The 23460-nt window shown below is 42.0% G+C and overlaps 1 protein-coding gene across 2 annotated transcripts in view; it reads left to right on the forward strand.

Moving 5' to 3' along the window:
• Positions 1-23460, forward strand: part of SLC75A1 (solute carrier family 75 member 1) — a 56777-nt gene that overhangs the window by 8205 nt on the left and 25112 nt on the right. The window contains exons 2-7 of one of the 2 annotated variants that reach the window (XM_075930857.1): positions 1623-1815; positions 5430-5526; positions 7964-8067; positions 9174-9332; positions 11325-11510; positions 21442-21550. In XM_075930857.1, coding sequence (XP_075786972.1) covers positions 1642-1815; positions 5430-5526; positions 7964-8067; positions 9174-9332; positions 11325-11510; positions 21442-21550 — 829 coding nt within the window. In that variant the 5' untranslated portion in view covers positions 1623-1641. Of the gene's footprint in view, positions 1-1622; positions 1816-5429; positions 5527-7963; positions 8068-9173; positions 9333-11324; positions 11511-21441; positions 21551-23460 lie in introns of those variants that run through there. The other variant, XM_075930858.1, reaches the window with a different exon arrangement.

Consider the following 23460-nt stretch of genomic DNA (forward strand, 5'->3'; position numbering starts at 1 on the left):
ACAAGTACAAATACAAAACAAGTCTTAAAACAATTATTTAAATTAATGTTTCATGCTTGCTGATTTAAAAACATTTTAAATCACTCCATCTTGTTTGTAGGGTTGCCAAGTGTTCGGTTTTGAACTGGACAGTCCAGTATTTGACGGTTCTGTCCGGGAAACAAATTGAGAAAATTCTGGACATATAAAATGTCTGGTATTTTCTAATTAGGCAAGTTTTATTATTATTAGGAGTATGTAGTTATGAACTTCCTGGCTGGTAGACATGCTCACGCTATGTGAGTGTGTCTACCAGCTAGGCAGTATGCAACTATGCAAGGAGGGTGGGGTTGGGGCGGGAGGGAATCCCTGGGGCCAGACTCACTCGTGCTTCGCCGGGAACGTGGGTGGCACGGGTAGCGCCCCAGGATCTGCGTGTGCTCGGGTCAGTCCCGCTCCCTGCCAGTTAATTCTCTCCCCCCCCCGCCAGTCTCACTCCCCCCAACCCTCTCCTGGCCAGCCCTGTTTCCTGCCAGCCGGTTCTCTTCCCCCCTCCCCCCCCCCCGATCTTCCCTGGCCAGCCCTGCTGCCCCCAACCAGCCCTGTTTCCTGCCGGCCAGTCCCCACCTCCCCCGGCTAGACCCGCTGCCCCTGACCCTCCCACCCAGCCATCCCTGCTTCCTGCCTGCTGGTTCTCCCGCCCCCCCCCCCCCCCCCATTTCCCTTGGCTAGCTCCGCTGCCCTCGACCCTACTTGTTTGACAAAGTGCTAACTTTTTGTAATATATCACAGACAGACATGGACTGTCAACTTTTCAGGACATGGACTGTTTTCTTTGTACATTATTAAGCATAATGGAGCCCTAACCCTGGCAGGGATCTTTAGATGCTTCCAAAATACAAATAATTAAAACATTTTGCTGATAGTTATGTCAGAAGAATAAAAAAATAAAATGAGAGCCATGTAAAGCCATGCAAGCTGCCTTACAGTTATGCCCCTCCTATGATTTTGGTATAGATTTGAAGACCTATTAGTAATTTCAAAGGAAACTTTGTTACACTGTATTTCTGGAGTTGTCATTACTGAATCTGACACCCTCCCTAAAGTGGTCAGTGAGTCAATTGTTGTAGCTGTTTGTACAGCCGTACTCACTTTAATATCTACTATAGACATAAATACTGCTGGATACCTGCTTCAGGAGACTTTTTCATTTCCTGATTGCACTTCAATACTGTCTTGAAAACACTTATACAAAATTTAGCAAGTCCAGAAAAATTGTATTTAAACATGGAAGAGGTATACTTAGTGATGCTATGATTTAGCACTCGTATCCTGTTAAGATGCAGATCCATTTAGTTGGGACTGACTATACTGAGCACTTGAACTTTTCCCTTGAACAGTAGTCCTTGCCATCATGTCCCATGTTTACTAGAATAAAGGACCAGGAATTGGGAGGCCAATGGGCTGTTCTGTTTTCAAAATAGCTACCCCCTAGTGAATCATGATTCTAAACTAATAATTACTATAAGGTTGCATTGGGGAAATGGAGAGAGAATGAGTCAGCAAGTTCTTCCTCTTTGGATGAAATAATCTCAGTACTTAACATGCTTCGGAGTGAATGCTGTGCTGTTATGCTGTTTCAGAAGTGCAGTGCCTGAGAATATGGCCATGAGAACGGGGGAAATTAGCTGCCCCAGCAAAGGCAAGTTAGAGGCTGAAGATGGCTCCAGTCGGGTGATCACCATTGTCTTCCTGGCACTCCTTATAGACCTGCTGGGATTCACTCTTATTTTGCCACTCCTTCCTTCAATCCTCGAATATTACAGCAAGAATGACGTAAGTAATACCTAAGTTCTCCTTGCTGAAAATACAATTTGGGCGCAAGGTGACCTGAAGAATGTGATGCAGAAAAGGGAATGTGAGGGTTGACCATTCCCCTGGCATTGCTCAAAATCTACTTGCAGAACAACCGGGACCCCCTAGTCGAAAGGATAGTTAGATTAGAGATGTGAAAGTGTAACTGTGTACACTATTAACCAATGAGTCTAGGCTCATTGGTTAATGTGCACAGTTCCACACAGCTCCCTCCCCCCGCCTCAGCAGCAGCAGCAATGGGGGGAAAGAAGGGAAGGCAGGAGTCGATGCACATGCGAGCCAGCTTTTAAACTGGCTCCCCACATGCACTGACTCCCCCCTTCCCATGTTTCTGCCTTTGTATCAGAGGCAGCAGCACAAAGGGGCAGGTGGGGACCAGTATGTGCAAAGAGCTGGCTTTTAAGCTGGCTCCCCATGCCATGCACACCAGCTCCCAGAGAGCTGCCTGCCCTCCCTGCATGTGTGACTGTAACCACTGACATTTTTCAGCGGTTACACTTTACTTCAATACATGCATTATAACATTCCTAATTTAGATTGTTCTTATGGATTTGATTTATTTTCCTTTGCCTAGTAAGACTGTCTCCTCTTCGTCAATGAGTTGAGGTCAGATATCTGTGTTAGGGAAAATCCAGAGATTACTAGTTCTCGTTACTGTCTTGCCTTTGCTCTGCTCCTCGCTGTTCATTTACTCATGTGTGTCTGTGTTCTCATGAGATATCTCTACACTGCAATTATTTTTTGGAAAAAGGTATGCAAATTGTGAACCGCAATTTGCGTATCTTTTTCTGATTCTATTTTCGGAAGAGGCTTTTCTAACATTTGGCCTGTCTACATGGGGCCAAATGCGGGAAAAACCTCCTCTTTTGAAAGAGCCCTTGTTCTTCATAAAATGAGGAATACAGGGCTTCCGAAAGAGTGTGCCCGCTTTTTTGGCAACTGATGTGAAAAAGCAGATGCATTCCTTGGCTGCAGCAGAGTTTTTCCGGGATACCTTCAGTATCCCAGAAAAACTCTGTAGTGTAGACACAGCCATGGTCTCCAGCAATGAGTGGCCAGCTAAGAGGTTTCTTCTAATGCTGGGCTTCTTCCTTCTGCGTGGCTCAGCCAGCTGAGATGAAGCTCCATGAGGCGTGAAGCCCTGGTCTCCTGGTAACTAGGGTTGCCAGGTGTCTGGTTTTGAACCAGACAGTCCAGTATTTGAGCTTTCTGTTTGGGAAACAAATTGAGAAAATATAAATGTCCGGTATTTTCCAAGTAAGATGTGATGTAGATTGTGATGTACTGTGTCCAATATTTTTGTTGAAACCATCTGGCAACCCTACTGGTAACAGAGTCTGCAGTCTCTCCTCTGTCTCTCCTGGTTCTGGGAGAGAGGAACTTGATGCAGGGACCTTCCTGGATGCAGTGGTACTGGAACAATTTGTACAATGGGAATGCTGAGAGCCATTGATCCAAACTGTAAGCCTTGTATATAATGGAAACCACTTCTAACCCCGGGGTGCTGCAGCACCTCCCACACGCCTACTTCCAACACCTATGCCTGGATGGTCAAATCTGTTTGCCAGTTCCAGCAACTACATTGAAATGGAAAATACTGACTTCTTTGCCAGTTGGTTTTATAGGTAAATAGATGCCTCTGCTTAAAGCAATACACGGAGCTTTGGTGTTTGTGGGTTTTTTGAGGTTTTTTTGAGAGAGCTCTCCCCTTTCTCCCCGCATTCTTTCATCACCTTAAGCCCTCTTATTCTTTGTCCACCACTCTAATTCCCTTTCCTGGACTTTGCGCTACTTGTTAGAGATGGGGCATATGCCTCTGGTCCCCAAGCATTCACACAATTATGATCAGCTGAAAGAAGAAGTCCCAGCTACTGGGTCGTCTTCAGAGCAGCTCAGCAGAAAGCACATTGATGGATCTATGAGCATCTGGATACAACTAGCAAAATGCCAATTGGCATGCTGCTGAGATAGCACTGAACCCCATGATCCCATGTCAAGTGTGGTACTGTTTGTGTAAACTGGGAATCCATTTGAAGCTTTGCTTCCCCTCCCCCCTCCCCCCGATAGCAGTGGCAGGATTCACGAGCCCCAAAGCCATCTATGGCTAGACAGTCTATACCTGTCAAAACTTGATTAACAGTGTCATGAGGAAGTGTGTCATGGATCCACAGGATCTGTGTTACATCCCAGGTTTTAAACAATCTCCTGGGAGAATTCCTTCAGCATTGCAGACCCCAAGTAGTCTCACTTTGCCTTCAGGAAAAGCCCTGCAGACTTACTGCCTCTTAGACTTGTGTCTGTGGGCTACAGCAGTGTGTCTCAACCTTTTTATTTATAAAGTACCTCTTTGAAAAAAATACCCTCAATACCTACAATTTTCAGACACACAATTTTTTTTTCTACTATCGCAACACATTTGTTTAAACAACTTAATTGTAGCTGGGCAGGCGATTACATTTTTGGGTGTAAACAGTACAAAAATAATAAAGCGCTGTAAAACTTAAAACAAAAATTCAGTTTTCTCCAAGTTTCAGTTGTTGTGATGTACCCCCCAGACTTCCCTTACGTACCCTTAAGGGTATTCGTACCACTGGTTGAGAAACACTGGGCTACAGCACTCCTCCTTTACACTGTGCACTCTGCCCAGTGAGTGCATCTGAAATAGACTTCTGCACTCTTCAGGGACTAATGCATCCTTGCAAGGATTTGTGGTGAGACCTAAGGTGCATTTTCAAAATGGGGTAGGAGTTCACTGGTACACAGCATAAGCAGTCCATAGCTCATTCTGAACCAGTGAGAGCAATTCACCAGTCAAGCTATAGTGAACTCCATTTTCCATCTCTCTCTCTGAGTTCCTTAATCAGTCCCAGTAGAGCCCACATTTACCCTTGGTCTCTGTCCTTTGTTCTCAAGCTGAGGTCTCTGCTCAGCTTCTGTGTGGAGAGTGTCAATTCACGTGTAATTGGCACTTTACTCGTGGAGGGAATTCTGCACACAAAATTAAAATTCTACGAACAATATTTTAACATTCTGCATATTTTATTTGTCAAAATAATACCGTATAATCATACCATTTTCAATTATGCTGATAATGTATTTCAAAGTGCCTGCAACCAGTCTGTCTATCTAAAGAAACAAAAAAGATTCAGGTAATTTGTTTTTTTGACAAATAGATTCTTTACTTTATTTTATTCTTTCTTTATTCTTTCTTTATTTTATTACTTTGAGTAATTCATTTAAACTACAATACAGAAATGTATTTCCTGCATTACTCAGAAGCAGTGTAAAGGCTTGAAGTAGTCTGGAGTAATGGAGGTGCTGAGGGAGAGGGAAATAATTGTTTTGCTATCATGGAAGAGATTTTGAGAGGGAGAGAGGGAAGGTCAATGGCAGGGATGGTTATCTGTGACTAATTCGATCCATCAGGCATATGCCCCATGAGCATGCCTGGGGAAGGAAGTTGTCTGAAGTGGTCTTTGGTTTATGAAGCAATGCAGCATTTTTGCAAATCATGTCACAGCCTGCAAGAGTGGCTTGTTCCCTAGTGCCATTAACAGTATGGCTCTCTTTTGTAGGATGGTTTCTATCTTTCACTGCAACAGGGAGTGGATTGGTTTGCCGCAGTCATTGGGGTGCCTTTGGAGAGGAAGTACAACATGGTCTTGTTTGGAGGTATGAATGAAACTGTGATCCAGTGTTGCTTTCAGGATCACATCAATGTTTTTATTTATGAACAACTTGTAAACATGGTGCTGGGGCTTAGATGCCAGAGTAAAAGATATGCAAGAGAGTAAAAGTCCTTGGAGTCCTTTTACTCAGAGTAAAAATACCCAAGAGAAGCAGAATATAAATATTTGGCAAATGGTGCTGCTTATATGGAACTAATATCTCTGACTAGTCAGGCAAGCTGTTTAACCTATTCCCCAGTATTGCTTCCTAGACCAGGCCTGCTTGACTTTACTACTTTTTCACTGAGCTTCCCAGGAATGGAGGTAAATCAGCAAGACACTGACTCCATGGGTGCTCCAGGGTTGAAGCATCCAAGGGGAAAAATTAGTGGGTGTTCAACATCTACAGCCCAGCAAGCTCCTTCCAGTGCCTCTTACCTGCCTGCAGCCCTGTTAACTAACTCCTCTCCTGCCCTCACCATTTTATCATTCAATGGGTGCAGAATTTTATTCCAACCTCTGAGCATTTTCAGCCTTGTTAGGTGGTCTAAGAAAGACATATACGTAGCTCTCTCTTTTTAAAGAAAAATGCATTTTCTTGACAGCTTGTCACAAAGTATTGCTGAGATGGTTCACCTCCCCTCCCATGCTTTATGAAATGGACTTATGGACATAATATATAACTCAAAGGTGCTTTGAGCAAATTACTTCATGTAACCTATCAATCTTTATGTCTTAATCCTCTGGGTCTATTTATCTTATTTTGGTGTATGTATCATTCTTGTGTGCAAAATTAGACATAGGGAGATGGTTCAGGTGACTCCCCATATAATAAGAGAATCTTTAAAAACAACAGGAAAGTAAGAGTCTTTTGTCTTTGGCTGGCACACTCAGGAGGGTGAACCAGAGCCCCAAGAAGAAGTGGAGTTTTTCCCTGGTTTGAAAGTGAAGCTGGAACAGAAACAGTTTTAGGGTCAGTTTGTAATAAGTTTGTACTGAGGATTTAGTGTTAGAATTAGCTAAGCGTTTTCTGATATTTTTAATTTGTGATCTAATTTGCCCTGCCTGTTCTCACTTATTACTACTTAAATCCTGCTGCTTGTACTTAATAAAATCATTTTTACTTACTATCAAGCACCGTGTAAATAATTATTACCTGGGGGAGCAATCAGTGTATACATTCCCCCTTTCATTGTTAAAGGGGGCTTACTCAAGTAATTGAGTGGGGGTTTGGATCCCATTTGGGGAGTCATGTCCCAGGGGGTTAGGCCCAAAACTGCACTCTCCTTGGACCTGAAGAGATTTAGTGTCTGTGCTGCTTTTCAGGGGTGGGAGTGGGGGAATGATTCTCAGCTCTGTGCCTTGGCTAGGGGAGACCAGGAACCTGGCCTAGCAGGACAGGGAAGCGAGAAGTCCCAGAGAGCAAAATGAGGGTGGCAGTGGCTGTGTCAGCACTCTAGGAAGCCTCCCCAAGGAGTCTTCTGTGACTTCACCCCGTCACAATTGCAAATTAATGAGGGCGCTAAGGTAGAAATGGCAAGAGAAGAGAGGAACTGAATTTCACAGGGACAGAATGTAGGTTTCGAGGAACCTCTTCAGATATGTAAACTCAGTGCCATTTTTGTGTGGGCTGCACCTACAATCATGTGTCTCACTGCTCCCTTTCATACTGAGGGGAGAAAAGATAAGCTCCAAGTTCAGTTAATCAAAAAAAAACCCCAAAAAACCCCTATTTAAAAGAACTGTGTGTTACACTGCCTCACTGCTAAATCCTATATTACAGTGGTTCCCAACCTTTTTGAGCATACGGACCCCTTTTCAATCTATTAAAATTTCACAGCCCAACTTCCCCCACTCCCCGGTAGGGTAAAGAAAAAGAAAAATAAGGATTCTCCCCCTCCCCCCCAGAGTCTGGGGACCACAGATTTGGAACCACTGCTATATTATTATCTCTTCATGAACAGAAAGAGTTTTCAATCAGACATAGAAAATATCAGATAATTTGCATTTTATTGACACACCCTCTTTCCTCCCATAAGTCTTATGTGTTCTGGTTTGTCCTCATTTCCCTTTCCCTTAAAAGTCTAGTTAAATTTAGTCAAATGATAACCTAGCCTCAAAATTTTGGGGGTGTTTGCATTCCAGGTAGATAACTGCTAATCACAATGTAACAGAGTGAGTGTGAGTCTTTCTTTCTTTCTTTCTTTCTTTCTTTCTTTCTTTCTTTCTTTCTTTCTTTCTTTCTTTCTTTCTTTCTTTCTTTCTTTCTTTCCTTTCTTTCCTTTCTTTCTTTCCTTTCTTTCTTTCTTTCTTTCTTTCTTTCTTTCTTTCTTTCTTTCTTACCATAGCAAAGCGATAGGTTTTAAACACTTAAACTGCCTTGGTGTTTAACACTAAGGCAGCAAGTCTTGTTATTAAGTCTAACCATCAATCTTTTCTAGGTCTGATTGGCTCCATCTTTTCCATCCTGCAGTTTTTTTCCTCTCCACTCACGGGTGCTGCATCTGACTGCATGGGGAGAAGGCCGATCATGTTGTTGACAGTGGTACGTCTGGCATCCTGACTAGAATCAGCATAAATCACACATACAGAGAGGGGCCAGTGTGGTTAATGCAGAGCACTAGTCCTTACTTCTGCTACCTTACCTTGCCAAGTCACTTTGATCAAACTTGCATGTGTCATCCTCAGCACGTATGGCCAGATTTTAAAAGGCATTTAAGTGCCTAAAGGTGCAGATAGGCACCTACTGGGATTTTCAAAAACATTTCATTGTATCTTTTAGGCATCTCAATGCCATTGACATTTTAACATGTAAAATCGTATTACCTGTACAAGTACCTATATATGGATTTATGTGCTTGGCTTTAAGTCATCCAATCTGATAATGTTGGACTTATTTTTTTTCTCCCTAAATTCTCCATCTATATAATAGGGATAATAATTTGTACCTTTGGCCATCCAAAGCTTTGGATTTTTGATACAATAAATACATACGTTGCTTTCTATTAATAAACATTCGCCAAACAGTTTCTCTCTGTGGAAGCTGTTATGAGCTTAAATGTAGGGATCTGATTTTAGGTATAATATACTGCAGGTCTGAACATACATAAGGGATCTTAGCAGCAAATAACATACACAACCCAGCATCTTTGTAGATCAATGCAGTAAACATGTGTGAGTTCAATTATTATTCACTAAACCTTAGGGCTAAAACTGACTTTCAGATCAGTGGATAATCGGTTTTGTTTTAGAATTTATCTGGGTTGCAAATTTGATTTAAACATTTTAATTATATTCAAAACCATTTCCATGCCTGTCTTTCAAACTAAATGGAGTAAGCTTGTAAAAAGGTGTTCTCGACACCCTTCAATGCATAAAAATATCATTTTTGCATCAGGCATACATTATGTTACAAGGAAATCTAATCATGGATTATGTGAAATGATTGCACATTCTCCTTATTGGATTTCTACTTTCTGACACTCAGTATCTGGTGAAATGCCAGTTTATTCAAGAAAGCATTTGGTTTTGCATGATTAGTGGAGCAGATGTTGATTTTGCTTTTCAAAAATTAGTCTAACTAGAAAATTGTCCTAAAATGATGCTGATTTTAGTATATTATGTAAGATAAATCTCCTCCTCTCTCTGCAGGTGGGCTTGATAGCATCATATGCACTATGGGCTATCTCCAGGAGTTTTGGTATTTTTCTTCTCTCCAGAGTTCTAGGTGGAATAAGCAAAGGGAATGTCAGTCTCTCCACTGCTATAATTGCTGACTTGCACTCTCCAAAAGCTAGAAGTAAGGGCATGGTGAGTTGCAAATGCTGGCTATACATACAGGATTTGTTGTTAATTTTTCAGCAAAGTTGCCTACGTTTTGTTCCCTGTGATGTATTCAAATGATATTTACACTTTCAGAGTGCCATTCTTCCAGAATTAAAGCACTTTACAAATTGATTTACCAATTTTATATAGGAGTCATTTTCACCCACTAGTGAAATGCAGTTACCTTGGGAGTAATATTTATATAGCATTGTAGCAACTGTTATACATTATAGAAAAGGAAGTGTACTAATAGTTTATCTTACTGAAATTATTTGGTGAATTTTTAGCAGATAATCTCTGTATCCTGGTTAAATTGCTCTGGGGGACAATCTTTTTAAAAGATCTTTAAATTAAAGGAGAGCTTTAAATTCAACAATAATACTAAGTACTGATACAGAGCTTTTAATTTCAAAGCACTTTCCATACAATGCTACTCACTATTCTCCTGTGTGGTAGACAAGCCTGTAGTGATGTTTTTATTTTACAGTTTGTGAATCTGAGGCAGAAATGCAAAGAGCCTGTTCTCAGGCCCAATGAGGATTCATTTGGAAACAGGGATAGAACTCCTGTACTCGGATAGCAAGTGGCCTGGACCTAGATTTTGTTTTAAATGACTCCTCTTAAAGATGCTGGACTAAATTCTGTGCAAAGTCCCATTGTGCTTGCATAGGCTATTAAACTGCACCACATTTTTAGCCTCCTCCTTCCAGCATTAGAGCATCATTTTGATGCACTGATTTAATGCTAACTTGGCAGGAAGACAGATATTTAATCATGCACCTTCAGGGATGACTTTACTCATACACAGAATATGCAGCTTTACCCATATGCAGAATATCCAAAAAATTGGGGCACCATTGGGTTTTAATGCCCACCCACCCACCCACCTCTTCCTATTCTTGTTCTGTGGCTCTACTTCCTCTGGAGAGTATTTCATTAATATAAAAGTGAAAAAGACTGCCAAACATACTAGCAGAACACTGAACCTGTGAAAGAGCCATTCAAGAGGTAATGAAGCCATTTAACAGGCATTTGGAACCCCCTAGATACTGTCAGTTTCTGAATTTACTGGGTTAGCCTACAGGACATTAGTTAAAATTTTACTTTAAAAATATTTCATTAGTATGTTTCTGAAGATTACAAAATCACATCTATAAAAAATCGTCCTCCCCTTTGGGCTGCCATTGTGCATAAAGGCACCAATTTAATAATACTATGTAGGGCCCCGAAAATCCTAAGGATGTCCCTGGACACCTTTATGACTTCCTGCACCATCAAGGGTGGTGTTTTTTTGTTTTTATGTTTTGTTTTTAAAAAGAATCCACCAATCCTAATTCTGCCCTGGTCAAGCCTGCTCACCTTTTATCTGATTTTGTATCTATAGGGCAGACTCTGGGAATAGCAAAGAACCCTGGGGGATGAGAAACAACATCATTACCACCATGGTGGTGCATATGCACTGACACCATCCTACTTGGAGCATCCCGGGGCTAAGTGGTCTTAGATCTGCTTTGAATTAACATGCATATTATTCACCTCCCCCCTATTTTTTTCCTCCTCTTTCCTTATTTCAAAGGAGCCTTAGTAGTGGAAATGATCCCTGAAAGCCCTTTACCAAGCTGAAAATTGACATGGCCACTTATTGAATGGTAGCTCTTTTTATTTTCTGCCTAGTCATGAATGCTTAAATTCTGTTGCAGCTATTTCTGTCTTGCCATTCATTGCTGTTTGCCACACACTTCCCCGTTCTCTTGAGGTGATTGCAGATTTTTTTTGCTTTGTGGATATTTAGAAAGAGACTCTCTGAACTGGGGTCAAAAGATGCTTAATTCCATTATCTTCATGCTTGATGTGTTAGCATTTGGCACAATAATTTGGCTTCTGTCAGAATATTATCAAGTTTCACCAAAAAAAAAAAAAATTCCCAGTCATGAATAAACCTATGTCTAAAACCTCAGGTTTACTGTTTCCCAACAGGCCATGATCGGTATTGCTTTCTCGCTGGGATTTACTGTGGGTCCTATGATTGGTGCTTATCTTGCCATGGAAACAGTGAAAGAAGTCTTCTATCTTCGGTCAGCTTTGGTTGCACTTGGATTTGCTGTTGCTGATTTAATTTTCATCTTCTTCCTGCTTCCGGAGACACTCCCCAAAGAAAAACGGGTAAAACATGCTGAGAATGGGCCTGAAAATCCATTTTTGAGAATTACTGAAACTTCAGAAATGACAGGGGATATTGGAGGGCAGGAGGAGGGGAGAGACTCTCTGGAACTTGATGGATTGGGGATTTGGTTCAATCCTTAGACCAGAAGTTAGAACTACCTAAATTGGTGATGACAAAAAGTAGTAATTACGATTAGCCCTCATGTCCCAGCTACTGCAATGCATCAGAAATGCTTACAGGTCTAATTTCTGCATTTAATTTCTTCAGGGTATGTTAAACTTCAAATTCTACAGAAATTGCTGGGACCACTAGACGAGCCGTAGAATACTTTATCATCTTGCGCTGACATAATCTAATTGGGAATTTTAGATAACATTCTCACTTAATCGTGAAATACAGTGAGTGAAATGTATTTAAGATATCATTTCTTCAATTAGCCATATTGTTTCTATAGTCTAAACTAATCCAGATACAACTGTCAATAACAGTCTGGGAATCTTTCTAATTGTCAATTTTTATAACGGGCTCATCATTGTAGTGCCTAAACACTGTATGAAATTAAAAATACCACGAATGCTCTACTTGGTGAGGGAAGGATGGAGAATGAACAAAGTCTCTTGTAGAATGAACAAAGACTTCAGCTATTAGCTCAGTGTTAGTTCTCCATTATTGCTGAACCAACATTTGATAGACAGTGGGGAAAATTTTCAAAAGCACCTGAATACCATTTTCAGATGTTATTTAGGATATCTCTTCTGTAAAGTCTTATTGCAAGGTAGGAGTTGAAGGACCCAGTTTTTGTTTAAATGTATTTAGGCACCTGAAAGTGATTTTAGACATGTACGTGTTTTTGAAAACACCTACAGGTATCTAAGTACCTTCTGAAACTCTGACCCTCCAAGTGCTTAACAACTATTGAAAATGAGTCCTAGGCTGTCAAAACTAATACCTTACTCTGTGGTATAGGTTTTGGGTTTTTTTGTTTGGTTGGTTGGTTTTTTTGAAATTTTTACTCTGCATCATTCTCTGGCCTAGAAGAGAATTACTATAGCTGAACATCAAAACAGAATCAGCAATTCCTGCATCTGAAAAGAGAATCCCAATCTTTTTGCCTGATGCTTTATTTTGGATAAAGGACTCTAGTAGCAGCTGGGGATCATTATCCTGACCTAAGGCCATTCTGCTGTCCATGACGTAGAGGAGGCTGTTCGGGTCTGTGGTGCAGACTATTGAACAGTATTAATCAGAAATCTTTCAAATGACTTTTAGTCATTATAGTGATTCAAAACAGGATTCTGTGTAAGTCCCTGGAGATAAAAACTTGCATGGATCGGACCAAATTCAGCCCTAGGATTTCAACAGGACTTAATCAGTCTCATTGTCTCTGTCCCTCCCCTTGAGCAGCACCCAGCTCTTTAAATATACTCTCCATTTACAAGGCACTTGTGGGATGGAGAATGCTCTGCCTCTGCATTTAGGCATTTAGAATTGTTTGGAAAAGTTTGCCTGTTCTATTCTAGCTCGGGCAAAAGCTTCAAACCATCCAGCTAAGTGATTCCTGCAGGGTGTATCGTGTGAAATGACTGTTAGTTTATTCCTCTACTATGATTATTTGCATGCACCTAGTGTTCTGAAATAATAGCTTGACACTTTTTTCATTGTAATAATTATTCCTTTTGCATGTGTATGGCAGTCTGATAGGGTTATGGACGCTCTTTGTAGTTCTACTGACTGAAACATTTTGTAGGGAATTGCTGTAAAATGGAATGTATACTGGGAGTTCCCCTTTGCTTCCTAACTCCTGTGCAGCAGTAAATTGTATTTACGTAGGGGCAAAATAAGTCTCTATGGTACTCTTTTTTTCTTTTTCACCCTGTTGGGAGTTTTTCCTGATTACCTAGTCTGCTAGGTAGGTGTACAGTGGAATTTTGATGTAATTTGTGCGGGCTCATTTTTAATACTACAGTGGCAATTGGATAAACTTTAGAGAGAGAATTCCCATTGTGCTTGTTAGGTCACCTATAATGATCTGTAGAATATTCAACAGTTTCTTCTTCTCTCAGATTGTTTTGCTGCTGTTAATTAACAAAATATTACTATTATAATATGATGGAATCAGCTACAAAATACAGGGCCTATTATGCGTGATGCTATACAAACACATAGAGACCCTTCCTGCCTGAAGTGTTTAGAGGTCTGTAAGTAAAATACACAAGTCTTGAAGTCAAAGATGAAAACTTTTATTTCTTTTTTCTAGTTTGTCTGAGAATGTAGGGGTAAAATGTGGTTCTTCAGTAAGCTTAGTTATCTCTCCTCTCACCCCCTTTCTAAACTGGTGGGGTCTTTCACACATATGCACATCCAGTAAAGATGCTATGAGAAGTCTGAGGCTCACAAAACAGAGTTTTCCAGGTGGCATACGAATGATGGTAACTGCCATGAAATTTAAAGGTGATTCTACAGCTTGTTTGTGTTCAGCTGGTCATGCAAACTGTCATGCATATAGGATATAGAGTTAATTCTTTTGCAAACTTCTGAGGAAGTGACACGTTTAGTCTCACAATGTAGTGTATTAAATAGACTGTTGTTTGTTAAACAAAGACAAAGAGTGAAGAGAAAAAATATCAGGGCTCCTTGTTTTGTTTTTTAAATGGGACTGCAAACCTACCCCATAATAGCAGCCATGCAGAAATGATTCTCAATATACAGTGTGTATCGGGTCTACAACACCTTTCCAACTGGGAAACTGTCGTTGCATCAAGTATCTTTCCAGATGTTGAATATGGCAACATCTGTACAGGTTGTCATCTAAACAAATTGAGAATTTTTATCAGTCATGTACAGTACATGAGCCTACTGGGAGGGTACTTTAAGCAGGAGTCAGAGAGGTAGACGTGTTAGTCTGTTTCAGCAAAATCAACAAGGAATCCAGTGGCACTTTAAAGACTACACATTTATTAAGCCTCACAATGCCTGTGCCTGGAGTGGAAGAGAAACTGCCTTCCTTCTATATCCTAATGAGTGTGTAGCAGCGTAAGGACTTTACACAGAAGCAGCTTAGTCTCCTGGACCAGTCACAAGCCTGGGTGTGAGGGACTCCAGAGTTCTAGTGTCAGGACTGCCACTGATCTGCTCTGAGCTGTTCAGCACACAGCATCATTTGGAGTTTATATGGGTGTCCACGCTTTTAAAATCAATCCCTATGCATTTCAATGTGTGCACTGAGTAAATGCTACTTCCGAAAATGTGGCCTTTAACCGCTGGTGGTGATAGTTCTTTTTACTATCTCAATATGGGGTGTTGCAAGGTCAGTCTTACTCCTGGGTCCCAGACACCTCTTCATTCCACAATCTCACAGTCTAGGTACTGCAGCACAGGTCCTGCTTGTCCTTGCCAGGGTTTGGGCTTCTGACCCTCGGCTAAAAAGGGCATGGGGCAGGCACCCCCTGGTCAGCCTGGGTGGGGTAAACAGTCCTCTCCAGCTACTGGTTGTACTCTCAGGCTACCTGGGAAGGGAACCCAAACACTCTTTTTTTGGAGCTCCTCATCCTCTTGCTGTCTCTGGCAACACTGATATCTCCCTCTCAGTTTTTCTGACTCTCTCCTTATCTGTTATGCTCTCTCTCACTCCAACTTCCTCTCCCACTCTCCTCTTCCCCCAAGCAGGGAAGGCTTTTGAAAAAGGACCCATAGCAGCTTCAGGTGAGATCAGCTGAGCCTAACTGATTTATACCAGCTACTCCCATGTTGCCCATGATAACTCCCGGGTCAGGTGTTCCTGGCTGCCCTGAAGTAACCCTTTCCTAATTAGTCAGGGTTGTTTCTGCTTATTAGAGCTGCCTTTCTCTCTCTCTCTGGCTATGTCTATATTGGCAAGATTTTGCACAAATACTCTTTAACGCAAAAGTTTTTGCATTAGAGTATTTGAGTAAGAGAGCATCTACACTGGCATGTGCCTTTGCACAAAAGATGTGCTTTTGCACAAGAGCATCCGTGCCAGTGTAGACGCTCTCTTGCGCAAGAAAGCGCCAATGGCCATTTTAAACATCGGGCTTTCTTGCGCAAGAAATTGATGTTGCCTGTCTACATTGGCCTCTTGCGCAAGAACAGTTGCGCAAGAGGGCTTATCCCTGAGTGGGAGCGTCAGAGTATTTGCGCAAGAAGCACTGATTTTATACATTCGAATGTCAGTGTGCGCAAGTACTCACGGCCAGTATAGACAGGTTGCAAGATTTTGCGCAAAAGCGGCTGCTTCTGTGCAAAATCTTGCCAATGCAGACGTAGCCTCTCTCTCTACCTACCTCTACCTACTCTCGCCCTCTAATCTGCCCTGTCTCTCTGAGGGATGGTAAAGAGTCCAATAGCTGAGGTCTGTACAATGCTTTGAAGATATACAGTGTATGTGTATTATTATACAAGGTTCATCACTCCACCTGGTGGCTTCTCATACTTGCCTCATCACATTACAGTTTGGGCCTGCCTTAATGCCTCAAAGAAACCACTCAATTTAGAGACAGTGATTTCATATATTTAATAGTTTCTCTTATTTTCCCCACCTGGACTTTTAAATCCAAATCCTTTGGTGATAAGACAGTAATTGACTCCAGAGCAATCTGTTGTAAAATCACAGAAGGCTAACGTAAGGACATAAGCACAAGGGCAGATGAAGTTTTCATTGCAAAACTGGCAGATAAGATATACAAATCATATTAACACAGTGTCTCTAGAAAGGAGTGTCTCTAGATAAAGGGGAAGACTTAATGGAGACAACACCAATAATGAGCATTAGGATTACAAGGGAAAATAGGAATGGCAAGGACTTTCAGCCAGAGGAAGCTAGAGATAGACCAGAGAATTTCACTGTCACTAGGAAAAGGCAGGTCTATGTGGTTGGGGACTCCTTATTGAGAAGAATAGATAGGCCTGTAACCAGAGCTGATCCAGAGAATAGAAGGGTGTGCTGTCTGCCAGGTGCTAAGATAAGAGAGGTGGAACTGAGGTTGAAGAGAATTATTAAGGGAGCAGGAAGGAATCCATTGATCATCCTTCATCTAGGAACAAATGATACGGCTAGATTCTCGCTGGAATGAATTAAGGGAGACTATGCTAGGCTGGGGAGAATGCTCAGGCAAATTGAGGCTCAGGTGATCTTTAGTGGGATTCTGCCTGTTTCTAGAGAAGGGCAACTAAGATGTGACAGGATTATGATGATCAATACATGGCTCAGGCAGTGGTGCTATAAGGAGGGCTTTGGGATGTATGGTCACTGGGAGGCATTTATGGACAGAGGACTGTTCTCTAGAGATGGACTTCACCTAAGTAGGGAGGGAAATAGACTTCTAGGGTGGAGGCTGGCTCAACTTATTAAGAGAGCTTTAAACTAGGAATTTGGGGGAGACGGTTGGGAGATGCCCAGGTAATCTCTACGCCAGATTTTAACACTGAGAGGGAGGAAAACGAAGTAAGAAAGAATATAGCTGGAGGTAGGAGAATGAACATGAGGAAGGGTGGGGTGGATACTAGTCGAATAGGTCATATTGGAGGTATAACGTCTGTGCCAAATTGGGTAAAGAATGTGAATGAGGCCAAACAGCAAAAATTAAGATGTTTGTACACCAATGCGAGGAGCCTAGGTAACAAAAAGGAGGAACTAGAGCTATTGGTCCAGGAAGTGAAACCAGATATTATAGGAATAACAGAAACATGGTGGAATACTAGGCATGACTGGAGTACAAGTATTGAAGGGTATGTGCTGTTTAGGAAAGACAGAAATAAGGGTAAGAGTGGTGGAGTCGCATTGTATATCAAAGATGAGGTAGATTGTAAAGAAATAAAAAGTGATGGAATGGAGAAGACAGAGTCCGTTTGGGCAAAAGTCACATTGGGGAAGAAAACTATCAGATCCTCCCCTGGGATAGTGCTTGGGGTGTGTTATAGACCACCAGGATCCAATTTGGATATGGATAGAGACCTCTTTAATGTTTTTAATGAATTAAATACTCATGGAAACTGTGGTAGAAATGTAGCCGTGTTAGTCTGGTGTAGCTGAAACAAAATACAGGTCTATGTAGCACTTTAAAGACTAACAAGATGGTCATCATCTAATAAACCATCTTGTTAGTCTTTAAAGTGCTACATAGACCTGTATTTTGTTTCATGGAAACTGTGCAATCATGGGAGATTTCAACTTTCCAGATATAGACTGGAGAACAAGTGCTAGTAATAATAATAGGGCTCAGATTTTCCTAGATGTGATAGCTGATGAATTCCTTCATCAAGTAGTTGCTGAACCAACAAGGGGGGATGCTATTTTAGATTTGGTTTTGGTGAGTAGCGAGGACCTCATAGATGAAATGGTTGTAGGAGACAACCTTGGCTCGAGTGATCATGAGCTAATTCAGTTTAAATTAAATGGAAGGATAAACAAAAAATAAATCTGAGACTAGGGTTTTTGATTTCAAAAGGGCTAACTTTAGTAAATTAAGGAAATTAGTTAGGGAAGTTGATTGGACTAAAGAAATTATGGATCTTAAAGTGGAGGAGGCCTGGAATTATTTTAAGTTAAAGTTGCAGAAGCTGTCAGAAGCTTGTATCCCTAGAAAAGGGAAAAAAATTATAGGCAGGTGTGTTAGACCAAGCTGGATGAGCAAGCATCTCAGAGAGGTGATTAAGAAAAAGCAGAAAGCATATAAGGAGTGGAAAATGGGAGGGATCAGTAAAGAAAGCTACCTTATTGAGGTTAGAGCATGTAGGGACAAAGTGAGAAAGGCTAAAAGTCAGGTAGAGTTGGACCTTGCAAAGGGAATTAAAACTAATAGTAAAAGGTTTTATAGCCATATAAATAGGAAAAAAACAAAAAAAGAAGAAATAGGACCGCTAATTACTAAGGATGGAGTGGAGGTTAAGGATAATCTAGGAATGGCCCAATATTTGAACAAATACTTTGCTTCAGTCTTTAATGAGGCTAATGAAGAGCTTAGGGATAATGATAAATTAACAAATGGGACTAAAGATAAGGAGGTAGATATTACCATATCCGAGGTAAAAGCCAAACTTGAACAACTTAATGGGAGTAAATCGGGGGCCCAGATAATCTTCATCCAAGAATATTAAAGGAACTGGCACATGATCTTGCAAGTCCATTAGCAAAATTTTTTAATAAATCTCTAAACTCAGGGGTTGTACCATTTGACTGGAGAATTGCTAATATAGTTCCAATTTTTAAGAAAGGGAAAAAAAGTGACCCGGGTAAATATAGGCCTGTTAGTTTGACATCCGTAGTATGTAAGATACTGGAAAAAATTTTGAAGGAAAAAGTAGTTAGAGACATTGAGGCTAATGGCAATTGGGACAAATTACAACATGGTTTTACAAAAGGTAACTCATGCCAAACCAACCTGATCTCCTTTTTTGAGAAAGTAACAGATTTTTTAGATAAAGGAAATGCAGTGGATCTAATCTACCTCGACTTTAGTAAGGCATTTGATACAGTACCACATGGGGAATTATTGGTTAAATTGGAAAAGATAGGGATTAATATGAAAGTTGAGAGGTAGATAAGCAACTGGTTAAAGGGGAGACTACAGCGGTTCATATTGAAAGGTGAACTGTCAGATTGGAGGAAGGTTACTAGCGGAGTTCCTCAGGGATCAGTTTTGGGGCCAATTTTATTTAATCTCTTTATTGCTGATCTTGGCACCAAAAGTGGAAGTGTCCTAATTTGCGGAATACACAAAGTTGGGAGCTATTGCCAATTCAGAAAAGGATCGGGATATCATACAGGAAGATCTGGATGATGTTGTAAATTGGAGTGATAGCAATAGGATGAAATTTAATAGTGAGAAGTGTAAGGTTATGCATTTAGGGATTAATAACAAGAATTTTAGTTATAAGCTGGGGACACATCAGTTGGAAGTAACGGAGGAGGAGAAGGACCTCGGAGTCCTGGTTGATTATAGAATGACTATGAGCCGCCATTGTGACATGGCGTGAAAAAGGCTAATACGATTTTGGGATGTATTAGGCGAGGTATTTCCAGTAGGGATAAGGAGGTGTTAGTGCCATTATACAAGGCATTGGTGAGACCCCATTTGGAATACTGTGTGCAGTTCTGGTCTCCCATGTTTAAGAAGGATGAATTCAAACTGGAACAGGTACAAAGAAGGGCCACTAGGATGATCCGAGGAATGGAAAACCTGTCTTATGAAAGGAGACTCAAGGAGCTTGGCTTGTTTACTTTAACCAAAAGAAGGCTGAGGGGGGACATGATTGCACTTTTTAAATATATTAGAGGGATAAATACCAGGGAGGGAGAGGAATTATTTAAGTTTAATATACAAGAACAAATGGATATAAGCTGGCTAGTAGGAAGTTTAGACTTGAGATTAGACGAAGGTTTCTAACCATAAGAGGAGTGAGGTTCTGGAACGGCCTTCCAAGGGAAGTAGTGGGGGCAAAAGATCTATCTGGTTTCAAGATTAAACTAGATGGGTTTATGAAGGGGATGGTTTGATGAGATAACATGATTTTGGTAATTGACCATTCATTATTAGTGGGAAATAGGTCAATGGAGGGATGATAGGAGTTACTATAGAGAACTTTCTGGGTGTCTGGCTGATGAGTCTTGCCCACATGCTCAGGGTTTAGCTGATCGCCATATTTGGGGTCGGGAAGGAATTTTCCTCCAGGGTAGATTGGCAGAGGCCCTGGAGGTTTTTCGCCTTCCTCTGTAGCATGGGGTACAGATCACAGCTGGAGGATTCTCTACATCTTGGGGTCTTCAAAGTATTTGAAGGCTTCAATATCTGAGACATAGGTGAGAGGATTATTCTAGGAGGGGTGGGTGAGATTTTGTGGCCTGCACTGTGCAGGGGGTCAGACTAGATGATCATAATGGTCCCTTCTGACCTTAAAGTCTATGAGTCTATGAGGATTTTCTCATGGTTTCCCAGTAGGTGTCAGTGGATGGTTGAAGGGCCGGAAATACAAGCAACAAAAGCAGTCACTTATAAGCTGCATGTTGGGTTGTTTGTTTGGTTCAGATCATGTATCTGATAGCACATGTTGCATGTATTTCAATAGCTCTAGGAGACTGCATCTTAGTGGAGGTATCTAGGTATTATTGTAATACAAAAAGTAACAATATATGCCTTATAAATATGTGAGGTGGCTTGAGCCCCTCTGGACATCATGGAAGTGAAGATTGGTGAATGGAACAGAGGAGAACTTGTCCATTCTTACAGAAGAGAAGAAAAAGAGGAGAAATGCTGTTATCTGCTGATTATTTTTATTTGGTCCATGACTTGTATCCTGACTTCAGGGTGTAATAAATATAAACTTACCAATAGCCAAAATCACAATCTGTAGGTGCTTGGGGGTAAAACTGTGCCCCTTGTTTGTATATGTGTATGTGGTAGACATGCCCTTAGTTGACTGCAGAGTTTGCATATGTACCTGTATCTGGAAAATATTTGCTCTTGTGGCTTATGGTGTCAAGTCTGCTTAGAGGACAACATATCTTGCATTCTGCCTTCTGTGAAAATTTGTGTTTGTTTTGCTTTTAGGTAGGAAGAGCTAGATAAATTGATTGGAAATAGTCCCATCAATGGCTATTAACCAGGATGGGTAGGAATGGTGTTTCTAGCCTTTATGAGTTGGGAATGGGCGACAGGGGATGGATCACTTGATGATTACCTGTTCTGTTCATTCCTTCTGGGGCACTTGGCATTGGCTGCTGCCAGAAAACAGGATACTGGGCTAGATGTACCTTTGGTCTGACTCAGTATGGCCATTCTTAGGTTTTGACTACCGGGACCAGTTTTGAAGCATGTTTATGTGCATTCAAAACATTTGGACTGTTTGTAGTGTGCATACCTTCGATCCTGCTCTAGTCCATGCAAGCAAGCCACAGTTGTCTTTCTCTCTTCTTAGGTATCCTCCATGATGTCTGGATTTCAGGCAGGGATTGATTTGCTCAGTCCGCTGGCTTTGTTTCAGTTCTCTGCAGTCACCAGAGGAAAGGACTCACCTTCGAGGGAGAGTAAGTGCTGTGTGGTTTTTCACATAATGCTGTATGTGTTCCTTTGATGTGGGAGTGATTTCTATTTACATTTTTTCCCTTTATTCTGACCATTTCAGAAGTAACTCTGCCCTCTGCTTATGGGGGTGGAGCATTGCTGGGAAAACTAGAAGTTAGTGCCTGTGTCCAGTGCATTTTTCTCTAGCTTCAGATGGGAATTTTATTTTCAAAATTTTCTCTTAAAGTTTGGGGATATTTAGACACAGAGCTTTAGCTGGGTAAAGGTATTTGGAATTTGCTGGTCATACTAGTGCGTTAATATGGCCTTCCAGCTACTATAATGGTAGAAAGGGCTAAAGTGTTAGATACATTAAAACCATCTTACCCTCAACTAAGCAGCATAAAACCATATGAAACCATCTCCATCTACTTCAGAAAAACATACTAAGGATAATCCTTTTCTGAGGCCATTGCAAACCACCTTCATGCTATAAGTTCCACTAATGCCCAAGGGTATGTCTACACTACAAAGTTAATTCAAACTAACAGACGTTAGTTCGAATTAACTTTAATAGGCGCTACACACGCGAACCGCTAGTTCGAACTTAATTCGAACTAGTGGAGTGCTTAATTCGAACTAGGTAAACCTCATTCCACAAGGACTAACGCCTAGTTCGAATTAAGTAGTTCGAATTAAGGGCTGTGTAGCCACTTAATTCGAACTAGTGGGAGGCTAGCCCTCCCCAGCTTTCCCTGGTGGCCACTCTGGGCACCACCAGGGAAATTCTTCTGCCCCGCTCCTGGCCCCGGAGCCCTTAAAGGGGCACTGGCTGGCTACGGTGTCCGTGCCAGGTGCAAGCCTGCCAGCACCCAGCCAGCAGACCCTGCACCTGGCACGGCTTGAGCCAGCCACCCGCTGCCACCCAGCCCCCCGCCTCTTCCCGGGACCAGGCTGGTGGATCCCGGGAGCCTGCCCAGGTCCACAAGAGGCGGGCACCCGCCTGGTCTAGTGCAGACATCGTGGACCTCATCCACGACCTTCGCACTAGGCACAGGAAAGTGGCCGTCTAGGGCAGGATAGCTGCCAGCCTGGCCACCCAGGAGCAGGTTTGCATGAAAATCAAGGTGGTCCACTGAGACCCCCGACCCTGAGCCCTGAGCTTAGAATGTCCATCCTGGGTCAGACCAAAGGTCCATCTAGCCCGGTAGCCTGTCTGTCGACAGCGGCCAACACTAGGTACCCTGGAGGGGATGGACCGAAGACAATGACCAAGCCATTTGTCTCGTGCCATCCATCTCCAGCCTTCCACAAACAGAGGCCAGGGACACCATTTCTACCCCCTGGCTAATACCACTCCATGGACCCAACCTCCATGACTTTATTTCACTTCTCTTTAAACTCTGTTCTAGTTCTAGCCTTCACAGCCTCCTGCAGCAAGGAGTTCCACAGGTTGACTATTTGCTTTGTGAAGAAGAACTTTCTGTTGTTAGTTTGAAGCCTGCTACCCATTCATTTCATTTGGTGTCCTTTAGTCCTTATATTATGGGAACTAATGAAGAACTTTTCTTTATGCACCCTCTCCACACCACTCATGCTTTTATAGACCTCTATCATATCCCCCCTCAGTCTCCTCCCCTCTCCCACCTCCTTTTCCCAGTCTCCCCGAGTTTTGTTCAATGAAGAGAGTTTCTATTTTTGAACACACGTGTCCTTTATTCCCGTGTACATCAGGAAGGGGGGCTAGGGAGGAGTAAGTGGAAGGAGGTGAGGGAGGAATGGGGTACGAGCCCCCGATGGGGAGGACTGGGCTGGCTCTGTGGGCTCCTCGGGGTGGAAGCTCTCCTGAAGCCCCTTGATTGACCCCCCCCCCTCCGGATGGCAGCCTGCGGCAAGTGCAGCCGGGCTGATGGCCGAGTGCTGTGATGTGCCG

This window comes from Pelodiscus sinensis, chromosome 5 (genome assembly GCF_049634645.1).
Source record: "Pelodiscus sinensis isolate JC-2024 chromosome 5, ASM4963464v1, whole genome shotgun sequence".
Lineage (NCBI taxonomy): Eukaryota > Metazoa > Chordata > Testudines > Trionychidae > Pelodiscus > Pelodiscus sinensis.